At 37.5% G+C, this 27,884-nt stretch overlaps 2 protein-coding genes across 4 annotated transcripts in view; both read right to left on the reverse strand.

Annotated features, from left to right (window-relative positions):
- st3gal4 (ST3 beta-galactoside alpha-2,3-sialyltransferase 4) overlaps positions 1–14,790 on the reverse strand; it is a 50,766-nt gene extending 35,976 nt beyond the window's left edge. For all 3 annotated transcript variants that reach the window (XM_081372673.1, XM_081372672.1, XM_081372671.1), the window contains exon 1: positions 14,410–14,790. The gene's annotated coding sequence lies outside the window, so the exon portion shown is untranslated. The remainder of the gene's footprint in view (positions 1–14,409) is intronic.
- Positions 14,791–16,753: 1,963 nt separating this feature from the next.
- On the reverse strand, positions 16,754–27,884 carry tirap (toll-interleukin 1 receptor (TIR) domain containing adaptor protein). The gene is made up of 3 exons (XM_081373331.1): positions 27,682–27,884; positions 24,997–25,596; positions 16,754–17,929 (listed from the first exon to the last, which is right to left on the reverse strand). Exons 1-3 carry the CDS (start codon positions 27,710–27,712, stop codon positions 17,871–17,873), a joined length of 690 nt encoding a protein of 229 aa, XP_081229457.1. The 5' UTR covers positions 27,713–27,884; the 3' UTR covers positions 16,754–17,870.

Raw genomic sequence — 27,884 nt, forward strand, 5'->3', positions numbered from 1 at the left:
AAAACTACGGAAGCCCTGAAACGCAACATTAAAAAAAAATGTATAGTATTTCGAGATTAAAGTCGAAACATTTCGAGATTAAAGTCGAAACATTTCGAGATTAAAGTCGAAACATTTCGAGAATAAAGTCGAAAGATTTCGAGAATAAAGTTGAAAGATTTCGAGAATAAAGTCGAAATATTTCCAGAATAAAGTCTTCCGTAGAAGTTTGTGCTTGTGCGTGTGTGCTTGCCGTTATTTCACATTGCCACACAGGCATTCATGCGAGTGCGTGTGTTTGTCAGTGTGTGTGTGTGTGGGTAAACTGGATCTACACAAAATAATGGCTTTTTACTTTTATCTTGGCTTTCAACAAAAGGAAAATCTACAGGTCTGCCAACATGGCATTAGGCTATAGGACATTATACACTGTGCCGGAATAGACTTTAGCCTACAGGCGAAAACACTTTTCAGACTGGATCAAGATAGCCAGCTTTATGAATGAATGAATGAGGCATTTATATAGCGCTTACATATGTCTACTAGACTTATATTTGTATTTATACACATATTTCATATGTAGGCCTACACTTAAAAGCACTTTACAATCATTTCAGGGAATCTCTCCTCAACCACCACCAGTGGTTATTATTTGAGGAAATCACAGGATCCGGCCAAATGATTGGATAGGATGCACTTAAAATGTATCCAGAACATATTTACGGTGAAGAGGGAAACAGTGCAGTTACTGTTAATTGTTCTCGACCCAGATAGTGTTGCCTATTATAGACGAGCACGAAAACACGTCAAAAACACTGCCACATAAATTTTCGACCAGATTGTGAACCTACTCCGGCGGAGTCTGTGCTCGTCTATAGGCAACGCCATGGTAATGCATGTTGGTAGATTGGCACCTGTCGAATTTTCTTTTGGTTGAAAGCCCAGATAAAAGTAAAAAGCTACTATTTTGTGTATAGATCCATGTCCGAGGCAGTTCGACTTTTCCTATTCCTTTTTCGAGGAAGCGCATTTCTTTACACACACACACACACACAAAAAATTCTGAACTGGAAACACGCCCTATGCACCAGTGGACGCGTGCCGTTATGAATGCACACACATGCAACTTCTACAGAAGACTGTATTGTTGTAATGTTTCGACTGTATTCTCGAAATGTTTCGACTTTAATCTCGAAATATTTTGACTTTAAAAAACAGTTATGTGAATTTCTCTGAATCATGTCTGCTACCTCAATTCTACCATGCTACCATGATGCCGTTAACATTGGTGTGTTCAGGATGCACCAGCAACCTTTACTCTCACCACAATACATTATCTATAAAATTGACTTCAAGGCCAGGAAGTCAGCTCTAATGCAGTCAATAAAAGGCAAAAGCGCCATGCAATAAAGCATACAGAAAATTTGCATTTTGTCCAACTGCCTCTCAACATCTCAGTAGTTCAGAAAAACGGAAGTGCTAGTCATTCGCACATAGAGTTGCAGTTAGAGGCAAATGCTTCATCCTGGTTCTGATAAGCATTTCTTCTTTGGACCAAAATATCAAGTTGTCACATGACCAGCACCTCTGGAGTTCGTTTCTAGTGCTTTAACACATTACGTCTACATGAGCATCGTGCTGCTAACATACAATATTAAGTTGTCATCCTTATGCTGCGTTCACACCAAACGCGAAAATGCGTCAAAATTCGCGCCTGCCGCGTCTAATACGCGTGACCACTTTGTGTGCATTCGCGCGTCAAGAGCGAAATTGACGCGCGTAAAATCAAAAGTTTGAAGCGAAATTTACGCGCGTCAAAGGCGAAGTCCGGGGGCGAAAGTTTCGAAAGCTGTTGGCGGCCATCTTTTTTAGATGTTTATCGAGTATTTGCATTAGCATTAATCGAGAGAGTCACCGCTCTTATATGCTCTGGAGAGCAGAAACAGCTGCGTAGGGGACATCGTCGCTGTACTCGGGTCCACCAAAACCTCCGGAGGGTTTCAGGAGTTTCACAATTTGCTCCAGGAGGTAGGTTTGGTGTAGAGGTCTGCATTCCCGCGGCTGTCCCGCGGGATCCGCGGGACCCGACCAGATATTTTGCGCCGCGGGATTAAATTTCCGACTAAAAAACGGTAGCGGTCGGTAACTCTGGTGTAATTTGAACGGGAGCGGTCGGTCATTCAATATCACGTTCCCGACGCCGACGTTCTTTCAGAACAGCATATCTTCGCTTTACCTAATCTTAATCTTATCGACCAACAGGGTCTGCCATGTAGGCTAATCAGGACCGTTATGCACGCGCTGCACGCACGGACCAGTAACGGTTCTTTCTGTCATGCATTGATTGTATTTGCCTAACAGCAAAATGTTACGAATTTTGATAATACGAATAAAAATAATAGCCTACACTTCTTCTTTTTTTTCGCTGCGATATTTTTTCCCCTACTACTGTCTGCAGCAAAATGTTAAATTTTGTATATTGACAAGGCGAATAAAATAATAATAAAAAAATGTTTGTGCAGACTACATTTTTATTTTCTCTGTGAAAATGTAGGCTACATGTGAAATTCTGGGAGATCTATATTAAAGCGGGATGGTCGGGTCGGGAAGAAAATTATTCTAAGCAGACAGCGGGTGAACAAATAGTGTATATATAGCGGGAACGGGTGGGTGCGGGATATAACCCCAGCGGGAGCGGGCGGGAGCGGGACCTAAAAAACAGTCCCGCGCAGACCTCTAGTTTGGTGGACCTAACGGTGAGGACAGCGTAGGCCGTATAAAGCCTCGGCCTCGAGTGGTCTCTGCATGACGAGCCCACGCTGTACAGCCCAGCGCGAGGTTCACCCTCTCCCGCACCTAATCTGTCATTTATTTTTGTTTTGATAATAAATGGAGCCAGCCTCCAAAAGTGAAACCTGTCCTGTGATTTTTTTTGAAAAGTTTTTATACACTTAATTGTGTTTGGTGTCTTTACATTAGATTAATAAAGTTTCATATAGGCTAATCTAGAATAGATATGGAATAAATAGCATTCAATACAAATGAGTATCTCTCATATTGAAATCGAGTTTTTATGTGAAAGATTTGCTTTGTTGTGCATTTTAGTCATATTACAAAATAATTTATTGAGGCCAAACATAAAATAACATTAAATTGTCAGTTCACCACGTGACAGCAGCAAGCAGGCAGGCTCCTGATTGGTTAACGCGGCGCGAATTGACGCAGAAGTTCAGATTTTTCAACTCGGGCGGCAGACGCGAATTCGCGTCAAACACGTGATGCACAAAAAGCACAATTCGCGCCGCCAGACGCTCAATTCGCGTCATTCTCTCGAACTAGACGCGCGAATGAGGCGAATTCGCGTCTACCGCGCCGCGTTATATTGTTATCTCAATTTATTTATTTATTTATTTACCTTTATTTTACCAGGTAGGCCGATTGAGAACAAATTCTCATTTGCAACGGCGACCTGGCCAAGATAAGGCGAAAAAATGTGCCAGACAACATAGAGTTACATAATAAATACACAAAACACAAGTGCAAATTTACAAATTACAGTGAAACACAATAAGGCATTACAAAGTCAAGAAAAAAGGATAAGGTATATGTGGTTCTGTTGAGCAACATAATTAAGGCACAAGCAAATGTATTTGCTTTTGTTAAGATTTAAAAAAAAAAAAAAAAAGTGTACCTTATTAAAGTGTATCTAACCAAAAACATTTAGACATTTAGACATTTAAAAAAATTTAGAGCTAAAATCCAGTTCTGAACAAAAGAAAAGCTAAGCAAAAGAAAAGCATATATGTTCTACATGTTCCTAATTGGATTGTGTGGCCTTGGCAAATATCCTGTGATAATAATCCCTTTTGATAATATTTGATTATTACTTCTGCTTTTCCATAATGAAGTGTCTAATAGAGCCTCTCTCACTAGATGCTGTAGTGTTTCATCAGTTCTAGACTGACGGCATGAATCTAAAAGTGTGCAGATGAGAGTCTTTCTCTACGGTCATTTTCAGCGATTCATTCCGCATTCTCCCAGTTTATAAGCAGATTTAAAGGGTTAGTTCACCCAAAAATGAAAATTCTGTCAGTAATTACTCACCCTCATGTTGTTCCAACCATGTAAGTCTTTCGTTCATCTTTGGAACACAAATTAAGATATTTTTGATGAAATCTGACAGAATTTTGACTCCTCCATAGGCTTCCAGTGTGACCGAAACTCACCGGCCCAGAATAGTTATTAAAACATCGTTAAAATAGTCCAAGTAACTACAGTGGCACTACATTAAGTTTATCATGCGACGAGAATACTTTTTGTGCGCAAAAACAAACAAAAATAACGACTTTATTCCACTTTTCATTTCCTTCTCTCTGGGCCTCGTAGTGTTTTTGCGCTGCGCGTCTGTGTTGCACGTCATCACGCAACACACACATGACCGGCGTCGGCCAATAGTGAGCCTACGTGGTGACGTGTAACACAGACGCGCTACGCATTGTGCGCAAAAAGACTACGCGAACCAACTAGAGGCCCAGAGAGAAGGAAATGAAAAGTGGAATAAAGTCGTTATTTTTATTTGTTTTTGCGCACAGAAAGTATTCTCGTCGCTTGATATACTTAAGATTGAGCCACTGGAGTCACTTGGACTATATTAACGATCTCTTTAATAACTTTTCTGGGCCAGCAAGTTTCGGTCACATAGCAGCCTATGGAGGAGTGAAACATGGCTCAGATTTCATCAAAAATATCTTAATTTGTGTTCCGAAGATGAACGAAGGTCTTACGCGGTTGGAACAACATGAGGGTGAGTAATTACTGACAGAATTTTAATTTTTGGGTGAACTAACCCTTTAATGATTTTAACCACTGACTGCACTATCTTAATCTTAATCTCACTCTCTTATGTGTGTTTGTAAGCCTTTAACTAAATCTAGTTAAATATTTATCAAAAATAAACATTTTCTGTTCCACAGAATTGCGGTGAGGAAATTATGACAGAACCGTATCTGCTGTCTGACGTGGCAGGGACTGAGATTTACAGATAATACTTTATTTCATTTATGATAGTTTTGACTTGTAGATTTTGATACATCTATTCTAATTTATTTATTTATTTATGATCATGTATTTGTAGTTTTTTGTATATATGAAGTGCCATCTGAAATGTTCTTCTAGAATGATAATTTTTATAAAGCTTGTATATTTAAGTTAAGTAATTTCACTTAAATGACAATTAATAGGTAATTTGCATTGCCATTTAAGTGAAATTATTGAACTTATAAGCTTACTTACAAGCTTAATAAAAATGATCATTCTAGAAGAACATTTCAGATGGCACAGAGGCTTTTGCATCTGAGCTCTTCATATATATTGCTTGGTTTAGTCATGTTGGTGAGATATGTTCTTTGTAATATTTAACTTCTCTCTTCTGTTTGTCCTGTGCCGCATGACCAGGTGACCGTCATGTGACTAACTGATAGATTGATGTTTAAAAGAACTCTGATTGTGTTTATTACTCACACCCTGATGAAGGCTTATAAAATTTAAGCCATGAAATAATAAAGGCTTTTTATATTTTTCTAAAAACTAATATTCAAGTGTATGTATATGATGTATATAACGATGTTATGATGAACTATATACCTTTCTCCACTGACGTTCTATGATGTTCAAGGCAGACTGAGATGGCGAACGGGAACATGGTTTGTGCAACAATAGCAACACATTATTAGCTGTTTGATAACGTAGTCAAATCATATCAATTAACGTTATGTGTCCGTCGTTGTAAAGAGCGATACGGTTGTGCAGCGTTTACCTCAGTAAAGTTGAGCGAGTGGATCTCTGAGCTGAGTGAGTGGAGGCGGGGCTAATTAGCATATTCATTGATAAGGGTGTACATTCACCCAAGGGTGATAAGTTACATTCCCGCTATTTACAGGTATGAATATTTTTTTTTCACAGGAAAAAAACTTTTAAATATGTCATTTTAGTGTTCAAAGATGAGTTTTAAACATAAACCGTAAAAAAACATGGACGTAGTGTCCGTGACGTCACCCGTAGGTTTCTGAAGACCGTTTTTGAAGCCTAAAGTGGGCGTGGCCGACCGTCGCCATCTTGGCAGCGTGTCACTCCCGAATTTATTTATTTTTACAGTCAGACAATTAGCTGAGGTAATGTGACGGCTAACAAACAACAGACAAACGGCTAATGATGACTAATGACCACAGCAGTGGGAATCCACCTGTCACTCAAAAGTGGACACGCCCTTAATTATGCAGAACTTTAAGGCTTAATATAATGTAAACGGATGAGTTATAAAAAAATTCACCCCCCTCACAGTTGTCATGAAGGGGAAAATAAGCTATATAGACCAAAGCCACTTTTTGCACCAGGCTGTAAACGTGTTTTTTTTCTACTGTAAAGTTGGGTATTTTAACATGGGGGAGATCCAGATTTGGGCCAGTCGACGAATTGCAGTTTAACTCACTTCCGTGTTGGTTTCAAGAGAGAGACAGGGAGGTTGCCGCTTGGTTTTAAAGGATACAATTATTGACTACAGGGGGGCTTTAAAAGATGCAATTCCTCTAAATAAGCAAGCATTAAGCAGAAATCAGAATTAAATGGCTGTTTTCAATACTTCAATAAATTTATCTGCCGTTTATATGAGAGAAAGCATAAAAATAGCTATGACCTGACTGAAAACAGAATCCAATAATCTTGATAGGCTTGAGCTCACAGCTCTGCTGTTTACCCTGTTTAACCTTGGCTCTGCGTCCAGACAAAGACAACATTTAGCAGTCAGAGCAAAGTCCTTGTGTCCCAGCATGCTCAGCGTTAAAGACCTTCTCTGAAACATGCGATTCTAAGTGAGAAACAATTAACACATTTGGCATTAACAAGCATACACTGCCATGAATGTGCAAACGAGTCCCTGCCTCGGGGTCCTAGTCCCCAGCTCGGACGCTGTCATTGAGTAACTCTAGTAAACGCTGCACAATGGCAAGTGGAAATATCGGTTTACTTCAGCCATATACTGTATGTTTGAACCAGAAACTGTTTCAGAAGATGAAGAGGAAGAGCTAATCACATAGGGTAGTCTGCAAGTCGATATATCAGAATGATAATGCATTTTATGTACCGCTCTCTAAAGGTCAGACACATTGCAGTAGTTGCAATATGATTAGCCTTTGGCTTGACTATGTTTTCATACAGCTAATAATGTGTTGCTAATGTTATACAAACCACTTCCACTTGTCATTTCAGTTCTGGTGTTGACTTATGAATTTGCATGGTTTGTCTTGAAGCACATTAAAAACACCACATAGATATATAAACAACATTAAAGGGGTGGTTGATTATGATTTGACTTTTCTAACTTTAGTTTGTGTGTAATGTTGCTGTTTGAGCATAAACAACATCTGCAAAGTTACAACGCTCAAAGTTCAGAGCAAAGGGAGATATTTGCTTTTAAAGAAATCGCTTTTTAAGGACTACAACAAACGGCTGGTAGACACTACACCACATTCCTCCCGGGTTAGTGACATCACAAACCCTAGAATTTGCATAAACCCCGCCCCCTGGGAACACCATTTATAGATTATCATGACAGAATATGCTAATCAATGACTAGAAGATAACTACACATAAACTATCTAAAATCATCAACTAACCATTCAGAAATGTCCTGTTGCTTCTACATGTTGTCACTTCTTCTCGAGTCTCTCCACCATTGTCTGACTCCGGTTTGAACATAAAAGGCTAAAAGTTTTTGAAATTTTCAGTGCATGTGTGTGTGAGGTAAAAGGACACAAGCTGTTGAAGCTCCGCCCCCTGTACCGGGAGCAGCAGCTCATTTGCATTTAAAGGGACAGACACAAAAACAGTGCGTTTTTGCTCACCCTCAAAAAGTGACAACTTTAATATGCTATATAAAAATATCTGTGGGGTATTTTGAGCTAAAACTTCACACACACACTCTGGGGACATCAGAGACTTATTTTACATCTTGTGAAAAGGGCATTATACCACCCCTTTAAAAACTTGATTTCCACCAACATTTAACAATATCCCTTAATAACAAGTTCTTAGGATTCGCATCTTAGTTAATGTTTCTTCATAATTCTCATTTGAAAGGTCATATGCAAATAATGCACCAGACAGATGTTCTCCCGACATTTTTAGATGTTTAAAATAATAACCGCCCCTACGCATCCAACTTAATGAAACTAAAGCTTTAGCATCAATCCCATCCCCAAATCGTGTAATTACACCTAACCCTATCACCTCTCTGGATCGCTCAAGCCTTCCATTCTGTTCTGCACACTTCCCATGTAAAAAACACAGAGGTGCATTCAAGGTGCTTCTAATGAGCTCCACATGAGCTCCGGGAGCCCGCGATCCACACACAACCTCTCAAACAATGGTGGTCTGTGTGGCAAACGGAGAGCACACAGAAAAAGGGGTGGTGGTAGGTTAGTGGTAAAGGCATGGGCTGGCAAATTTAGTCTGACACCAGGTAAGAACACTGCCTCAGTATTATTAACCTAGCTGTATAATATTGATATCATGGTTTTGTGTGGAAAAACATCTCTTAATGTGCCCCATTATGCTATTTTAAAGGCTCCTAATGTTGTTGTGGGGTCTCCTACAACAGATTTACATGCATCAAAGGTCAAAAAACAGTTTCATTTTCTCATTACATAAATTGCACAATACCACATTTTTCAATGATTCTCAAAGGACTCTGGATGAATCAGTCTCTCTAAATCCCTCCTTTGAGGTTAAGAGTCGATTCTTTCTTTTGGGATACAATAACTTTATTTATTGTGCACTTTTGACTTTGCAGAACGTTTACATTCACAAACAGCTCTATTACACGAAAGGGAACATTCATATTATCATATTATATGTTCTCAAATGTTGTGTTGACTAATGTTCTTTAGCACAAACACATTATCTACACATTGTTTTTCTGAAATGTTTAACATTTTTTTAAGTTACTACTTGTTTCAGAATGTTTAGAGGAGATTTAAAAAGTAATATTCCCAAAATGTTTTCAGAATGATAATGTTAATATTCCTCATTTAAATAATTCATACGCAGAATAAAGGGGCGGGGCCTGGTTGAGTTAGTCAGTAGTGTGTTAAACTGACGGTTATGGTAAGAGGCAGGAGATTTCCCAAACACACTCAAAGCGCTCAACCAATCACAACACACTGCTCCAGCTGACCAATCAGAGCACAGTGTGCTTTTCAGAAGGAGGGGCTTCATAGAGACAGGAACTAAACAGGGGTGCATTTCCCGAACAACGCCATAACTCGCTGCTTAACTACCACAGTACGATGCATCGTTGAAATCAACTAGCTAGTCACGACTGTTTCCCGAAACTGTCGCAAAGTGGTCGTTCAACCACGCTGGTTTATGACGTCACGCACGTGGTGGAGTAATAACTTCTTTTAATGAATCTGTTTGAGATCGAATTAACGCTAGATGTTCTGCTATAAATTACAGACATGACATCTGAGGACTATTTCTCATTTTTCTCAGTTATTTTGCTTTATTTCCAGATTCAATCAAAGGCTCGTTCTTACGCACTAGAGCACGTTCACACATGCGCACTCTTCAATAACAACACTTTAAATCTCTTGACAAACTAAAAGACATAAATGGCATTTGTATATTCTGAATAAAAGAGACAGGTTGTCCTGAATGTCAGTTTGCTTATTTTGCTCAAGATCAGGATTTATTGAGTCCACATGTCATGCAAACTAGAAACTCTTCTTCTAACCACAGGTTGAGATCTGTCGTTCAAACACACAACTCTGCGATTCTGTTTGCGAATGTTCGTTGGAATGATGGTTTCGGGAAACACAGACTTGTTGACCTATGCTGATAACGACGGAACTTGCGAACATAGCTGACTAACGATGCTTTTGGGAAACGCACCCCAGAGCGTTTCTGGCAGACTGGGATGATATATATATATAATTTTAAAATAAAAAAATGGAAAAAGTGATATAGCAAGTAATTGTAAAAAAAATTAATTAGCAATGTGTGTCATTTAGTCGCATCTGACTTGATTTTAACATGCCTTAAAGGGCCAGTTCATCCAATAATAAAAATTCTGTCAACATTTACTCACTCTCAAGTTGTTCCAAACCTGTATGAGTTTCATTCTTCTGCTGAAACAGAGAATGTGGGTAACCAAAGAGTTGACGGTAGATATTGACTTCCATAGTCTGGGAGAAAAAAGTTACTATGGAAGTCTGGTTACCCACATTCTTCAAAATATCTTCTTATGAGTAACTGATGACAGAATTTTAATTTTTGGCTAAACTATATCTTTAATATGACGTAGAAAGCTGACTTTTAGTCAAGAAAAACTAAGAAAAACTTCTCACTAAGAAACAGGAAGAAAGGGAAATTGAACTGTCACACACTCACGTCTTCTTGGTAAATTTGTGTGCTGAGAAAAACCTAAACTGCCACATATAGTCTCACAAAACCATGCACAGCTTGGCCCTTTATCAGCAAAACCACGAGAAAAAGTTGCTTGGAAAAAGCCTAGACTTTTGACATTTGAAGAACTTGTGATTCTTCACGAGCAAAACAAATCTGTGTGCATCAATGTAAGCATGACATTAAGTGAATGACTATTTGATAACTGTTTCAAATGTCTCAGTGTGTGCACTGTAAGTGTGTGATGGTCACAGTGGTTAAGGTTATTAAGTTTAAGGCGTAGATCTGAAACTGTTCTCTTGTAAACATTTTTATCCAAATGACACTTTTGATACAGTTTGCAAACATTGCAACACTTTACAGAGACAGACGTCATCTGAGCAATAGCAAGGATTTAGAAGCGTTCAAAGGAGGAGCCACCTCAAACATCCTGTCTCAAATCCTTGCCGCAAATACATTAAACGCCTTTAAGATCACTCAAGATGTTTCTTACACAAGGCTTCTTCCCTCTTGTGCAAGGTGTGATTTTGCAAGTGCAACGTCTCACATGAGCAAATCAAAAAAATGCTTATTTAAACGTTTTGACAAGTGACATTTGTCTGCTATCCACCTTATTTTGCAACAGGACATAAACATTTTTTGTGAATGTGCGAGACTTCTGAATAATTAGCTGTAATAAGTAAATAACTGGAAGAATATCAAAGTGCAGTAAACGGTAAAACTATGTGTGCTACAAACCAATGAGATGATGAATACAATACTGTAATTCATTAAAGGGGTGGTAAAACACGATTTCACTTTTCTAACTTTAGTTAGTGTGTAATGTTGCTGTTTGAGCATAAACAACATCTGCAAAGTTACAACGTTCAAAGTTTAAAGCAAAGGGATATATTTGCTTTTAAAGAATTCAATTTCTAAGAACTACAGAAACGGCCAATAGGGACTACACGACATTCCTGTGGGCTTGCTGACATCACTAAGCCCAATATTTACATAAACCCCTCCTCTGGGAACACAATACATAGAGGGGGCGATGCCATTTTATGTTGCTTTGGAGAAGAGTTGTTGTGGTAGTAGAGTGCCGTTGCCGCTATGCCGTCGAAACGCTGTTATTTTCACCCAGATTGCAGGTCCACTTTGTTCAGTCTTCCTAAGGACGGTTACAATTTATTTTTAACTCGGTCCCTCATAATTATAATCCAAATGTCGCTCTCTGTGCTGCACATTTTCTGGAGGAAAGCTTCCTCAATCTACACGAGTTACAATGCAGGATTCACACAACGGCTTGTCCTGAAAGATCGAGCAGTTCCAACTTTAAAAACAGAAGCTGTTGTTTACGAGCCACAACATGTAAGTATTATTTTTTCGTTGATGAGTTTTCCTGTAATAGTTTGTATTGTTAATTGTACATCGTAGCGAGCAAGTAAACGAAGGACAATGCTGTTTGTCTCCACAAACCAGTTTGTTAAATGCTAACGTTAATTCATACTTATCCGACAAACACATACAAACTTCTGTTTAATATCACCAGCGCAGCGAACTTTGAATGTTCGTGGTTGTTGTCGTTTATGTGATCACTGTAAATTATTCTTTGATTATAGCTTTTATGTATTGTTTATCTACAGGCATGCTAAACATGGTTTGTGTTTGATTTGGCTACTGTTATAAAGCCGATGTTTAGTGTTCGTATTGGGTTAATAGTTCCGGCGACAGATATTTAGCTACAATCGTTTTAAATATACAAAAGTAACAGTGTCATATAGCGATCACAATAGATCTGCAGTCTTAAAAAAAAAAACATACCTTTCTGAAACGTCCTTTAACAGCCGTTCTTGAACAGGTTCTGCTCGATCCTCTCCACTAACATTCTCTGGGTCTGATTCGGGCTCAAACTGGTATGGGAATATTAACGCCGTTGTTTACTGAAGCACAAACTACCGGTGAGGGTAAGGGGCGTTTCCGAAACAACGTGCACTTGGCGGTTAGCGAATCACAACACAGTGGTCCAGCAAACCAATCTGAGCCCATTGCGTATTTTTGAGGGCGGGGCTTCTTAGAACCAGGAAATCATCCGACCGTTTTCACAAGGAGGGACAGAGCAGTGTAGAATAATGGTTAAATATGTGAAAAATAATGCGAATTTTAAAAAACGAAGCATGAACACATGTTACAGTGCACCCCACAAACACGATCAAGCCTTCGAAAAAAGGTGTTTTACCACCCCTTTAAAATAATATGATAAGAAATACCAGTTTGCAATGTTAAAGGGATAGTTCACCCAAAAATTTAAATTAGCCCATGATTTACTCACACTGAAGCCATCCTAGGTGTATATCTTATTTCAGATAAATACAATCAGAGTTACATATAAAAAAAATGTCCTGGCTCTTCCCAGCTTTATAATGGGAGTCAATGGGAATATATTTTTTGGAAGTCCATCAAAGCGCATCCATCCGTGATAAAAGTGCTCAACGCGGCTCTCCAGGGGTTAATAAAGGCCTTCTGAATTTTTAGACCAACATTATTATTACTAACATTATTATAATGATAAATAATAATAATACTAATCAACAAATCAACCTCACATTTATAACTAAAAAAGTGTTACAAACCTTATACTTAAAATTTCCCTGACATATTTGCATTTCTGTCAAACAAGCCTGTTTGCAAATCACCATCTTTTACATTTGGCTTGCAAAACGCCAAAGATTAATATTGACACTGGGCTCAATTTCAGCTGATTCACAGTTTGCATTAACAGCGGACTGGACACATTAAATAAAAGGAGTTTTGCAAAGAAGGAGTAGTGTACACTGCTAAAAGCTGAAGCTGGTCTTCACTGGTCTCCCAGCCTGGTTTTAGAGAGGTTCTGGACACCTAGCTAAACCAGATAAACAGGAGTTAGACCAGATGAACAGTTGCTTGGCCAGACTGGGAGACCAACAAGACCAGTTAAGACCATCTTAAACCTGCAAGAGTAGAATACTGTTCCATCATTTATGAATATCTACACAGGAACAGACGAGTAACGCCCTAACATTCAAGTACTGATAGGTAGTTATCAGTAATATTTTTTTAATACCTCCCAGCTGACTACTAAGAGCTACTAAATACAGGTTCATAACTAATGTGAATAATGTATAGTTAATTTTAAAGTGAAGATCATGGTAACCCACTAGTAATGACTCGAGTTACCAAATCCTTCAGAAGGGATTGCTAATGATTTGGATCAGTATTCTAAAATTTAAAGCATGATAACTCTTTGAAACATGAAAATGAAATGAAAACTGTATATAAATAAATAAATAGTCAATGTTAGCTTTTTTAAAAAAGGTTTTGGATAGTGATGATGATGACACAAGTGTTCCTACATTCTTCTTCAGAGTTTCTTGTTAGTTAATAGTATTACTAGGGTGTTAATAGCACATTGCTCATTTGTAGTTTTTAATTATTGATTACTAAAGTAAACTAAAGTGTTATGATAAAAGCGTCAGGTAAATAACAGAAAACCAACTAGACACAACTTCATCACCAACTAACGGATAGATATTGCATCATCAACTGGCAACAGCGCCTTTAAAATGTTTGTACCCGATAAATCTTAGTTCTACATGAAAAAATATATATAAGAGGTCTTTGATAATGTTACTCTGTAACATTGTTACAACAATGCAACATTCTATGTTCTATGATAGTAACGTTCTATTTTACACTGGAAACAATGTAACATTCTGATTTTGCTGACAGGCATTATGTCGAAACAATGTTAAGAACTGCTCAAAAACCACGTATGTATTATTGTTGAGTTTCAACTCGAGGCCACAGATGTAGACTATGTCTCAAAACTTAGTGAACTGCCTGCATAGACAGCATGTTCGGGTCTCATCAACATGGAGTATAAAGGCAGCGCAGGAGATTTTGAGACACAGCTCAAAGAGCTAAACTTACTGGATGAGACGTAAATCAACTTACCAGCATGCACGTATCTAGATATCGATACAAAACACAATGATAGTCCGTAAAGGGGAATTGGATTGTCCGGATAGTCCCCCTCTCCCCCCAGATCGAGATCGCTGTACAGTCACATCATACGGGGAAAGTTGAGATATTTAGTGCGCGCGCACGGGCGTCTTTGCTCTTCAAATGGGAAGCGCCGTTAGATGACTTCACTGATTTCAGCGTCACGTTGAAAAACCCGGAATGGAAACAATCGCTTCGTTTGGCTCCCGACAACATTAAAATCTTTCGGTCGTTGTTTTCGCTAGGCTCCTTCAGTGGGGTCACCATTCATCACTGTACTGCACAGAGTGTACCCTACCCAGTACCCACTGAAGACTGTCCGCCGGCGCATGCGCATTCGCCAACGACTGGTGGATGGATGTGTGAGAAACTTCAGTCGTTCATGTTTACTGGAAACTATACTGGATATATCATTACATTTTCTGATGGACACGTTTGTTGTTTTATTAATCGTTTTGCTGCTTCATAGCTGATTGTAATAGTAGTTGCATTGGGGAAACTTATCCCGTTGTAAGGTCACAAAAGGGCAACGTGTTCAATGAACTGACAGACAGACAGACAGACAGATAGACAGATAGATAGATAGATAGATAGATAGATAGATAGATAGATAGATAGATAGATAGATAGATAGATAGATAGATAGATAGATAGATAGATAGATAGATAGATAGATAGATAGATAAGATAGCCTAACGCAAAAAAAGTGAGCCCTGTAGCAACCAAGTGACAGACATATTGTTAGTTCCTGCTGGTAAAACCACAACTAACATATGATCTACTGCAAAGTGTATACACTCTAAAAAAAAAGGGGAAATTATTCTGCAAATATGGCAGAGCAATTTGAATTTTTCCACCACATATTCACACACGTTAAACCAAGTTCACTGTTTAATTATTATTATTTTTTTTATTAATAGCTCAAGTCTTCATTCGTTGCAACTAATCAATTTGGTATCATTTAGACACACAAGTAAAATGAGCTAAACAAAGTTCCAAAAACAGTTACATTTTCATCGTTAAAGGCCAAAGATTAATATTAAAAACAGTAAGTTTGTTTTTATATGACAATAAGAGAGTTGAAGAGGGCTGCGGAAAAGTTGTTTTAGTCCAGTATCTGTAAACATCATTAAAATAAGATAAATTACCTTTTTAAAAAAAGTTTTGAAAATAAACAAAATATTATCATTATACTGTACATCACTAAAGGAATGTTCACATTTCCATTACTCACACAAATAAACAAATGCGATGAGAGAGGACTTACCGTGCTGATATATGAACTACTCTATCAGCCTTCAAACCTTCAAACCTGAACAGAAGTGGGTGTTTAAGGAAATATTGATTTCTTTAGTTAATCATTTAATTGAGGTGAAAAACAAAAAATAAAGGAGATAATATCTAGGGTGGTTTGGCAACAGTATTGCGCAAGTCATTACGTCAATAGGGAAAACCAACTCCACTTTACAAATATTATCCGGAGACATTTCTTCCATGCTTTTGTTGGACACGACTATAATAATCAGTCATCTTCAGTGGCTGTGGTTTCACTTCAGCAGGACGGCTTCTGGTAATATCACATCATCCTGGCTTGCAGAAACTGTTAATCAACATGTATTATTCTCATCACTGTCTCCTGCATGGGGGCCTTGCTAAAAGGCCCCCATGATCCATCTATCTCTCTTTCACCAACCATTATGGATGGACTGAAACTCCTGATTTCTATAAAAGATGAAGGTAAAGAAAGATAAAGAGGTGAACTGTCGCCAGCAAAGGTCTTAAAATGATCGTATATATATATATATATATATATATATATATATATATATATATATATATATATATATATATATATAAAGAGACTGGGGATGAAAGTAGCACTGATGGTTGTTTGTGCAGGATCTCTCAGAAGTTGAGACATGGTAGCCACATGTGTCTGCTACAAATAAAAAAAGTGCATGAGCTCAATTGAGGCGGATAATGTTTTTATCCGATAAGACATGCGCATTTACAACAATGAGTCATATTTGCCACAAATCCCTCAATGTGCAGCAAAAAACTCATAAGGGGTAATTGTAACATTTTTAATGAACTATCTTTATTACCTATCACCACCCCTAACAGTCTTGGCTAACTGTTTTAGCATGTGGGTTAGAAGTTATGCATTAATGCAAAGCATCAAATTAAACTAGAGAGATTCAAAAAACAGAATCTACAATTAAATGATTGCTAGGCAAAAAAATAATCTTGATTAAAAAAAAATACTTTTCTTCCTGAAAATCTTTTTTTTTTTTTTGGTCACAAAATGCACAACGTTGCTCACAGTAACATGCCACTCCTTCTGTGAGCTCAAAAGTGTGACGCGAGAGTGTATGATATTGATGACATCCTCACAGCTCTTTACCGACTCATTAAACTGACAGTGTTGCAACTGATCACATGTTACAACACTACACACACACACACACACACACACACACACACAAGAAACAAAATGAGCATTGTATCAGAGTGGGCTTAATTTTAAATACAGCATAATCTTATATAATCCTCCAACAAACCAGCTCTTTCTAAGTAAGTGGTATTTCTCTCAGTTCCTCTGATGCAAGGTTTTGTTATTATCCACATACTTACACTTACACTCTGATTTCATCTGTGAACCCGCAGTAAAGTAGTATTGCACAATCATCCAAACAGTTGTTTGTGGATTTTACGACCAATTTAATGTGGGCTTTACTGAAACTGTGTTGAACGCTTGGAGCCATGTTCGCCGATGAGGATTACGACATGAGACATGTTATTTGCCAAGAACATTTAATCATATCTGTGCAGTTCTTTGAGGTGTCCTGTTGGTTTACATATCCAACTGTGGCTTAAACCCATTCTGAAAGCATTGAAATGCCAGTGAAACATCTTCCTCAAGGCACAGTTTCAACCACAGATGGCTAAGATAATATCTGCATGTAATAATACTGATACTTAATACTGATGAGATTCTTCATCGCAGTAAATGCCAGTCATGTCATTTATATCTGGAGCTGTTGTAATTTCCTTCTGTGCATATGCATGTATGTGTGGGTGGGTGTATTTGAATGAGATAATCATTTTAAAATAATTTTTGGTTGGGTATATTACATAAGCACTTTCTCTAATCTGACTTTGACCTAAAAACAGAAAGGGAAACATATGTCTCATCATGCTTGAGCTCATGGATTGTGACTTTCTATTGCCATCTAGGGCTCATTTCACAAGATATTTTTAACACAATATAAATGTGTTCATGAAAGTCTTGGGTAACACCCATGAACATAACAGGAGGATATACGGTACAACTTGGCTTGTTTGCGTGTCACTTCTCGGAAGTGAAGAATAATGTCATTGCGGTCAATACAATGGATGCTGATAGTGTCTTCTCAGCTGTGGGACTGAGACTCGTTGCTGGACTTTTCCTTCTCACACATGTCCTTCAAATCTGTATAAAAAAAGAAAAAAAAAAAAGAAACATGTTGTTGAGAATCTATATTCTGTTTCCAGACGAGACAAAACATAATTATCTCCCAAAATCAGTGTGGGAAAGATATAAATATAAACATTCCCGTCTGGTTTACAGAAATTATGCTTTATCTCTGATGGGAGAACATTTTGGGCACAGCAAAACACTTTCTCCACTATAGCCTAAACTATAAGAGAACAGAATCAGGAGGAACACAAATTGTGCAAAAAAAACATAATTTGTGGCGCGGTTCAAAGTGTAAAAGCATGACATGTTAGGAGAAAAGGTAAAACTTTTAGTTAATAATATTCTTTTTTTATTTCATTATTATATAAGTAAATTATTTAAATTATTGAATTTGCACATGAGTTGCATTACTATGGATTACTTTAAATTTAATTCCATTTAATATTCAAAAATATTATTGATCTTCCTGCATTGACACCATTATATGAGAACTGAACTGAGCTGGACGATGACATCACAGGTTTCTCCAGAGCAGCTATATATATATATATATATATAAATGAACTAAATAAATAACTTTTTTACAACAAAAATGAAACATCACTGAACTTACTTAAGCTTGACTGTGAAGCTATTTTTCTTCTGAAAAAAATAAAAATAAAATTGTTGCATTATTTTCTGCTTTGAAACTATCTGTGTTGTAAAAAGCGCAATATGTGACTTGACTTTCATGGTACTTTTTTCGATTTCATCAGTGACCCGGATGCGCGGCCATATTGGAGGTACTCGGATGTAAACAACGGCATGGATTGCACTGTTTATGTACTACTGAACACATTGTTACACTAATTTATGATGTCTAAACCACGGAAAAAACACATGGAAGCTGCGAAATCATATAGAGAAGGACTTACAGAATACAGGACTTACTGTAGTAAGCAGGAAAGTGCGCAAAATTTTGACAAACTTAAGTTAATATGTGGTAAAGATCCGAACGAGCTAGCTTCTCTAGTCCTTACTGCAATTCTTCATTCTATTTCTAATCCCGACATTGGCTACGTTCAGATTGTCAGTCCAAAAAAGCACATGAAATCCGTTTCAAGCTACATCCATATGTGGTTTGAAATCCTATTCAAATCACATATCAGGAAATCCACTTCAGTCTGAACGCTCTGATCGGATTCAGCATGGTTTATGTGACTTTCTCACGCCACGTAAAATGTAAACATCAGACGTTGTCATAGGGAACATGCTGAAAGTCGCTGCCGAAACAAGGCTGTGTTGTTGCAAAGTGCCGGACGAGCAGAAAATTATTGTTTTTAAAACGTATTTTGAAACCGGCGCGGAAAAAGAGTTGTGCATACAGTACCAGCAACAACATTTCTATTGCAAATGCAAACCCCTCCATCAACGCAACATCATTGCCGTATTGTCAAAGAGCTGATGCGTGGACTCACACAAATCGTATCTGAACAGTTGCGATACACAGTGTGGACATTATAGATCATATTACAAAGATAATCGGATACAAAGATAATCGGATTTGGACTGACAGTGTGAATGTAGCCATAGTGAACTACTTCACGTCACCATTTTAGCCATAGCCAATGCTTCATTTACACATGTGGCTGGTGCTGTGCCTCTCTCAACCACAAACGCCATCTTTTTTTGCACTCTTCTCTTTAACTTTCGGCAGTCTATAGAACTCGAAATGTTTTTTATCGGTGCGACCGATTACTACAGACCAAAACACGACCATGTTTCAGCAGTAATAATCAGCCAAATTTGCAAGTCCGTTCAGTTCGGTGGCATTGTTTACGTTCAGTGCCTCCAAAATGGCCGACTTCCAGATTGATGACGTGTAGTGAAAACCCTCTATAGTACGATGCATTGTTGAAGAAATCAACTAGCTAGTCACGAATGTTGGTTTATGACGTCACGCACGTGGTGGAGTAATAACTTATTTTAATGAAACTGTTTGAGATCGAATTAACGCTAGATGTTCTGCTATAAATTACAGACATGACATCTGAGGACTATTTCTCATTTTTCTCAGTTATTTTGCTTTATTTCCAGATTCAATCATAGGCTCGTTCTTACGCACTAGAGCACGTTCACACATGCGCACTCTTCAGAAACGACACTTTAAATCTCTTGACAAACTAAAAGACGTAAATTACATTTGTATGTATTCTAAATAAAAGACACAGATTGTCCTGAATGTCAGTTTGCTTATTTTGCTCAAGATCAGGATTTATTGAGTCCACATGTCATGCAAACTTGAAACTCTTCTTCTAACCACAGGTTGAGATCTGTCGCTCAAACACACAACCATGCGATGCTGTTTGCGAATGTTCGTTGTAACGATGGTTTCGGGAAACACAGACTCGTTGAACTATGATGATAACGACAGAACTTGCAAACATAGTTGGATAACGATGCTTTTTGGAAACACACTGAACATTCTGCAAAATATTTCATTTTGTGTTTCACAGAACAGGTTTGCATCATATCTGTTAATATACAGTGTATATATTATGACTGGAGCACTGTATCTACCAATCGGCATCCAGAGTATTAAGACGCTGTGGTTTGATATCATGACAGTCAGTTATGGGTTGTGATACGTAGGGGAAAGCGGGGTGAGTTGTGCCAGTTTTTACTCAAAGTGACTTTAAAGTGAGGCCATGGCAGTAATGCCTTCAACTTAAGGATGTACATATATTTCAGGATGTGGTGCATCCCTGAGAACAATAACTTTGGATCTGAAATAAATTGTTTCAGAAATATAGCTCTTGGAAAAAAGTGGTCTCATGGCACAACTTGCCCCTGGTGCGGGGGAAGTTGTGCCTTTGGGTGAATACATTGGGGGTAAATTGTGCCAGTGATTTCTGAAGTAAAACAGAACATTTTAATGTTATGAACCGTAATGCTATATGAAAGCAAGATAAATTCAATACAAAATTACTAATTTAAGGTTTATTTAGATATTGTCACCCTGGAATATCATAGCATGCGTTTTTCCTACTATGGTCAATTGCATAGGGATTTTGTATTGAACATAACTCTGGATCACAGTGTCATAGAGACAAGGGGGCGGGCTCATTTTACTCAGACGACCAATCAGTCTATCAGGATCATTGTGATGTGAAGGTATCAAGCTACGCCCTAGCAACCATTTAGAGCACCATAGCAACACAATAAATGATATTAGTGAATCATTTCAGGCAAAAAGGCGTTGGCAATAGATGCCTGTTGACATAGCGCTGTCTGTCAATTATGTAACATATAAGAATAAAGTGACTAGGCTAATTTCTAAGCATCCTATTGTGACATAGGCCACTTAAAAACGGAATAAAACTTCTCTTTATTAACATAGTGCAAACTCAAAACTGAAATCAGTGTTAGCTAAATTAAACAAATAGCAGGTAGGCCTAAGTCAAACAATGATGAGGCATGCCCATCTCCTCACTTCTCAAGATTATCCCCTGTGAGTATGTAGGTCTCTAGGTGGTCTGGATCTGGCACAACTTACCCCATGCCCTTTGGCACAAATCACCCCAGACCCACAAGTTTGAAAAACTAGCATGATCCAGCAGTTAAAAGCTAACATCATGCTAACTGTATAGACTCATTGTGTAGCCTACTTAAGCACTAAAACATGTGTGAAATGTTTTCAAACTTGTCTATGATTGTTCAGACACTACAATCAAAAAACCTTAATCATAGAAATTTTACTTTGAAAGGGAAAAAACATTTTTTGCACTAAAATGTGCTTAACTCTCATGCCATGTGTCTCTCTTCTTTGGAGGACGAGTAAAAGTGATTGCTTTTCAAAATTATGTGGTCACATGACCAATTTCTTCTATGGTTTTCCAGAAACATGGAACTACTTCCCCCCCCTGGCACAAATCACCCCACTCTCCCCTAATATGAACCAATGAGCTGCAGCAACGTGTTGTCAGTCCCCTTGTGGAAAGAAGTGCACTTTAGCATACTTTTAATTGATTAAAATTTTTACATTTTGTATTGATTGTAGGCTATATTAATGTGGTTGCACCTTGTAAAGCACTTTGTGATTTTATCTGTGAAAAGCGCTCTATAAATAAACTTTACTTACTTACTTACTTAAAAGAGAAGCCTACTTATTGTAGAAATGATATAGGCCTACTTTAAAAGAATATACAGTACTCAACTGCGAACTGAATGCAGTGTTTTCAGACACTTGAAAATGTATAGTTTAAATTTATATTAAATGCAAGAGTGATTTTGACACACTTAAGTAGGAGAAAATCTGTGTTTTTGTCATTGATAAAAAAAAAAGATATGAATAAAAATGATGTTAATTCAGCCAGCGCTCATACCTGTATTTACATCCTGTTTTCGGTCGAAGGCCACAGTAGTCGACTGTCGAGTTCACGCGCATAAGTTTAGTACCTATGATCACGCGCGTGAACTCGACAATCGACTGCTATGGACTTCGACTGAAATGGATGGTGGGGGGGGATTGGAATCCACTTCTGCTTCAATGTGTAATGAGCGATTATAATTAAGGTATTAATCATTATTTTTCCTTCTAAATATCACATGAGTTGAATGACTTCTCTAAGCTTGTGAGATTTTACTTTGTTAGAAGTTCCCAGTGTGATCACTGAAATGTTCTTCTCATGTATTCTCTAATGTCTGTATTTGATATGAATGCAGTAACAGTGCTTGCTCATTTAGCCCGGCTTCCAGAAATGAAATATGGAAAGATGTTTTGTTTGAGAAAGGTCTTCAACATGTGTCAATACACACATCTGTTTTTCTAGGGTACCCTGTCAACTAAAGACTTCAATGAAGTCCTTAGTTTAAGGGACCATCTCTTTGTTAAAGCCTTACTTTCCAGTTAGACTAAAGTGTCCTCTCCTTGAGAGAAAGAACGCATTATCTTGATGTTTTGAGACGATTCTCCTGTTTATAGTTAGAGCCTGGCCAAATCCAACCTTGGGAAAGCTGTGTGTCGGTGTGTGTGTTAGTCCTTTTGGTTACAGGTTAAGGAACCACTGGCATTATTGGAGATTGACTGAGTTGTTATTCGGGACAGACTGGCGCCCAGCGACCCAAATCTGCGACCTGGAAGGTCACGACGTGCCTAACTTCAGGGTCCGAGTGTCAGCCGCATGATGGAGATATTCTTCCGTCTATCTGTATATGTGATAAATTTACAATGTTTATCTTTTTCTTAGCCAATCAGAATCATTCAACCTGAAGTAAAGCTGTAGCGTAGACCTTGGTGAAGGGTATAACTGCTGTGTGTGTGTGTGTGTGTGTGCGTGTGTGTGTGTGTGTGTGTGTGTGTGTGTGTCTGCTGTGATCTTTGTAACGGAAACAGAGTGGCCTACGAACTCCTGTGTGAGTCTTGAAGCTGAACTTCTGCTGATGAAACTGCAAACTTTTCTTCAATTTATTATAATTCTGACTCCGGGTCTTCTTTCAAACATCTGGTCCTTGGGCCCTAAACTGTTACCCCCTAACACGACTATATAGTAGGAGAAAAAAAGTATACAGTATGACAAAAGAAGTTTGTCTGAATTCACAGTGCTCATAGGTGTAAAGTACTCGGATGATCTAGGCTATTACTTGTGGATTTATGAATAGAGGTCACGTGATAATGACAGCATGGTGGAAGTAGTACAACCAATTTACATTTATATATTACACACATTCATAGCATACTATTTATAACATACTTTTATAGCGGTCACAAAGTACCTACTCAAGAGAGTTACTAACATACTACTATTAATAATATTTTTAAAATGTATTATTCAAATCAGCATAAATCATGTCAGGATTTGAGTTTATTTGTTCATGTTTAGAGTGTTTTTGATCGGTTTTCTGTCCAGTTCATGTCTGAATGTTTATCTCTCAGTGTGTTCTCTTAGTTCAGTCATCCTCGTTTCACATGTGTGTCTCTATAGCCACTGATTTGATTAGTTTCCTCAGTTCAGGTGTTCCCTGTTAATTAGCTCCTTAGTTCTTTGTGCTGTATTGTCTTTATGGAGTGTGTTCGTGCGTTTTGACTTTGTATCAGCACTTCCTTGGGCGTAGTGTGATAACACACCAGAAGTGTGACAGTTCATTGTGAAAACGTGCATTTTGATTCTCCTGCGTTTTGACTTTGTATCAGCACTTCCTTGGGCGTAGTGTGATAACACACCAGAAGTGTGACAGTTCATTGTGAAAACGTGCATTTATTCCATTAAAAAGTTCAAATATGGCTACCAGTTTAAATGCATGAGATTGTGAACAAACTGGGTTTATTATTGATAAATTTGGTTATTGTATTTAAAATGCATAGTACTATTGCAGTATGACTGACAAATATGCATCAGTATGTATGTTAAAACTGTTAAGAATTTTCAAAAGGGACCATCAAAATACAGTGTATAAATACTTTTATAGAGCTTTTAAGATGTCCATTATAAGTACAAAATTAAGCACACTTTTTAAAAGGGTCAACATATCTGAACTAGTTTTGGTGTCTTCCTCTATTTTGTATCTTGCTCATGTTTCATTTTGCTTTCTATGTTTGAAACTAACATTTCTTGTCATTTACAGTTCATTGTTTGTGGCTGATGTGTCTTGTTATCTTCTTACGATAACTGTTAAGATTTTACTCTTTGTTTTTGAGGTTTTAAATGGGATGACACCTCCTTATTTATCTGAACTTGTGACTGTTAACATATCTGCTAGATGTTTAAGGTCATCAGATCAGAATCTGTTGAAGGTTCCCAGCTCACAAACTGGGTTTTTTTAATGATAAGTGATGCATTCAGTTCATTAGTACTATTGCAGAAATCTTACCTGTATCATTTAGGTTCTGACTTACAAATATGCATCATTATGTATATATTTATGTTAAAACTGTGTAATTCAAAGGGATGGTAATTTTATATGCAATTCAAGTAGGCCTACACAAATCTTAACTGTATAGGCCTGAATATTTCTGAACCTGCAACCACTAAATTAAAGATAACACCAAATCAGTAGAGTCGCCGATTCATTTGTATAGACCTACAAAACATTCTACTCACACTGAAGCACGGTCTCGTACACTTGAGAGTAGCCAAACTCTGTGTTCGCATTCAGATCCACAGTGTAGAGAAAGCGCAGTTCCAGCGGGATCTGGGATCTGGGCATGTTCATAACGGCAGGGATGATCCTCTGGGACATGGGTCCCTCGGACAGGACCTGGTGCATCTGATATAAGCACCACTCATCCGTCAGAAAGTGTGGGGTGAGCAGAAGCACCCAGCAGTGGCTGTCCCGCACGGCCTGCAGGATCTCAGAGGACACAGCGCCACCTAGAGGACAGTCCCGGTCATGCAGGAAACAGCGCAGGCCTTTGCAGGGATCTTCAAGGAAACAGGCCAGACTCTGAGCTAGATCAATGTCCTTCTCGGTGTGACACACACACACGTCATATCTGCGAGATGAGCGCGAGGATGAGAAGAGCACAGAGGGAAGAGGCTTTCCTGAGGCGGACGGTTTCGACGCTGTTGTTGAAGGTTTAGAGGAGGAAGAGGAGATGGATGTGGTGTTGGAGGGTCCAGACGAGCACTTCTGAGAACATGTGCTTGCTTTGCTTTGGTCCGACTCATTCCTTTGTTTTCCAAAATGCTGACGAAACCAGCCTGCAAGGAAATGCATTATCAACCTCTATGTAATACACAGAAGCATGGATGTGTTTAACTTTACCTGGATTCTCGGTATTTTAAATAATTATCAAATAATGATATATAAAATGTATCACAATCTTTTGTCAAGTACCGGTCAAAAGTTTGGAAACTTTACTATTTGTAATGTTTTTGAAAGAAGCCTGCATTTATTTGATCACAAATACAGGAAAAAACAGTAATATTGTGACATATTATTACTATTTAAAATAAGGGTTTTCTATTTGAATATGTTTAAAATATAACTTATTTCTGTGATGCAAAGGTGATTTTTCTGCATCATTACTCCAGTCTTCAGTGTCACACGATCCTTCAGAAATCATTCTAATGATATTTAATATCAGTGTTGGAAACAGTTCTGCTGCTTTTTTTTTAATAACCTGTGATGCTTTTTTCAGGATTCTTTGATGAATAAAAAGTTTTTAAAAAATAACAGCATTTATTTAAAATAGAAATATAATTGTCACAATACCGTTCAAAAGTTTGTGGTCAGTATTTTTTATTTATTTTTTTGGAAAGGAATTAATACTTTTATTCAGCAAGGATGATTCTGAAGGATCATGTGACACTGAAGATTTGATGATGATGAAGACTTGATGAGCATAAGAGACTTCTTTCAAGAACATTAAAATGTTTCCAAACTTTTGACCGATAATGTACATAAAGTTAAAGTTGCTGAGAGCCCCCAAAGGGACCTTTGAAAAAAAAAAAAAAAATACAGTACAGGTCAAAAGTTTGGAAACATTAAGTTTTTTATATTTTTGAAAGAAGTCTCTAATGCTTATCAAGGATGCGTTTTTTTTATCAAAATACAGAAAAAAAACAGTAATATTGTGAAATATTATTACAGCTTAAAATAATAGTTTTCTATTTGAATATACTTTAAAAAATAATTTATTCCTGTGATGCAAAGCTGAATTTTCAGCATCATTACTCCAGTCTATCACACGATCCTTCAGAAATCATTCTAATATTCTGATTCATTATGAGTGTTGGAAACAGTTCTGCTGCCTAATATATTTGATGAATAAAAGGTTAAAAAGAACTGCATTTATTCAAAATAAAAATATATTTTCTAATAATATATATCACTTTTTATCAATTTAACACATCCTTGCTGAATAAAAGTATTGATTTATTTCAAAAAAAAGAAAAATTACTGACCCCAAATTACTGACCAGTAGTGTATATTGTTGTTACAAAAGATTTCTATTTTTAAAAAATTTGCTTCTTTTTTTTATTATTTATTTTAATTTTTATTCATCAAAGTAAAAAAGTATCACATGTTATGAAAAAATATTAAGCAGCAGAACTGTTTCCAACTTTGATAATGAATCATCATATTAGAGTGATTTCTAAAGGATCATGTGATAGACTGGAGTAATGATCCTGAAAATTCAGCTTTGCATCACAGAAATAAATGATAATTTAAAGTATAATAAATTGAAAACCATCACAATATTACTTTTTTTTCCTGTATTTTTGATCAAATAAATGCAGGCTTGATGAGCAGAAGAAACTTCTTTCAAAAACATAAAAAATAGTAATGTTCCCAAACTTTTGACCTGTACTGTGTATATATATAGACTTTCAGTCCCTTTAGGAGCTCCGTACAAGAGCACCATGAATTTTACAATCTGAAATGTCTATTTCATCCCAACAAGACTCCAGTCTTTTGACCCACTGTACATTATCTAAAGCTTTACAGTAATGCTTATATTGCTGTATTGGTGTTGTAATATGTCCCGACACAGTGTTCATGTTAAAAGTGTATCATGCACTGTTTTGTTGTGCAATATCCTGAGCGACATCTGTGTCTTACAGCTCAAAATAGTTTTATTTAAATTTAGCACCAGTTCCAAAAGAGCCCATTCCAGCAAGCCTTTGATTCCCGGAGTCTTTGACTCTTTTGCTGTCGTAATGTCGGGATCTTCTTGTGGTCCTGCTATCAATCACAATCTAAACTCTTTATTTTGCCTTACATAATTATTAACTTCTGACTTCATGATAGACAAGACAATGCAACACGAAACTGAGACTTACCCATAATGCTGCTGGCGCGGTTTTCCTCCATTCTTCTCCATCCTTTCAAGGATATAAACTACAACAGGCGCATATGCAAACAATATTGTACAGTACTGCACCTCATACCATACGCACAAAAGTAACTTTAATACGATAGAAAATAACTGCATGACATGCACAGTGTCCTCTGCGTGATGTTAATATCAGTTCCACATTTTTTC

The sequence above is a fragment of the Scardinius erythrophthalmus genome, assembly GCF_964197995.2.
Source record: "Scardinius erythrophthalmus genome assembly, chromosome: 8".
Lineage (NCBI taxonomy): Eukaryota > Metazoa > Chordata > Actinopteri > Cypriniformes > Leuciscidae > Scardinius > Scardinius erythrophthalmus.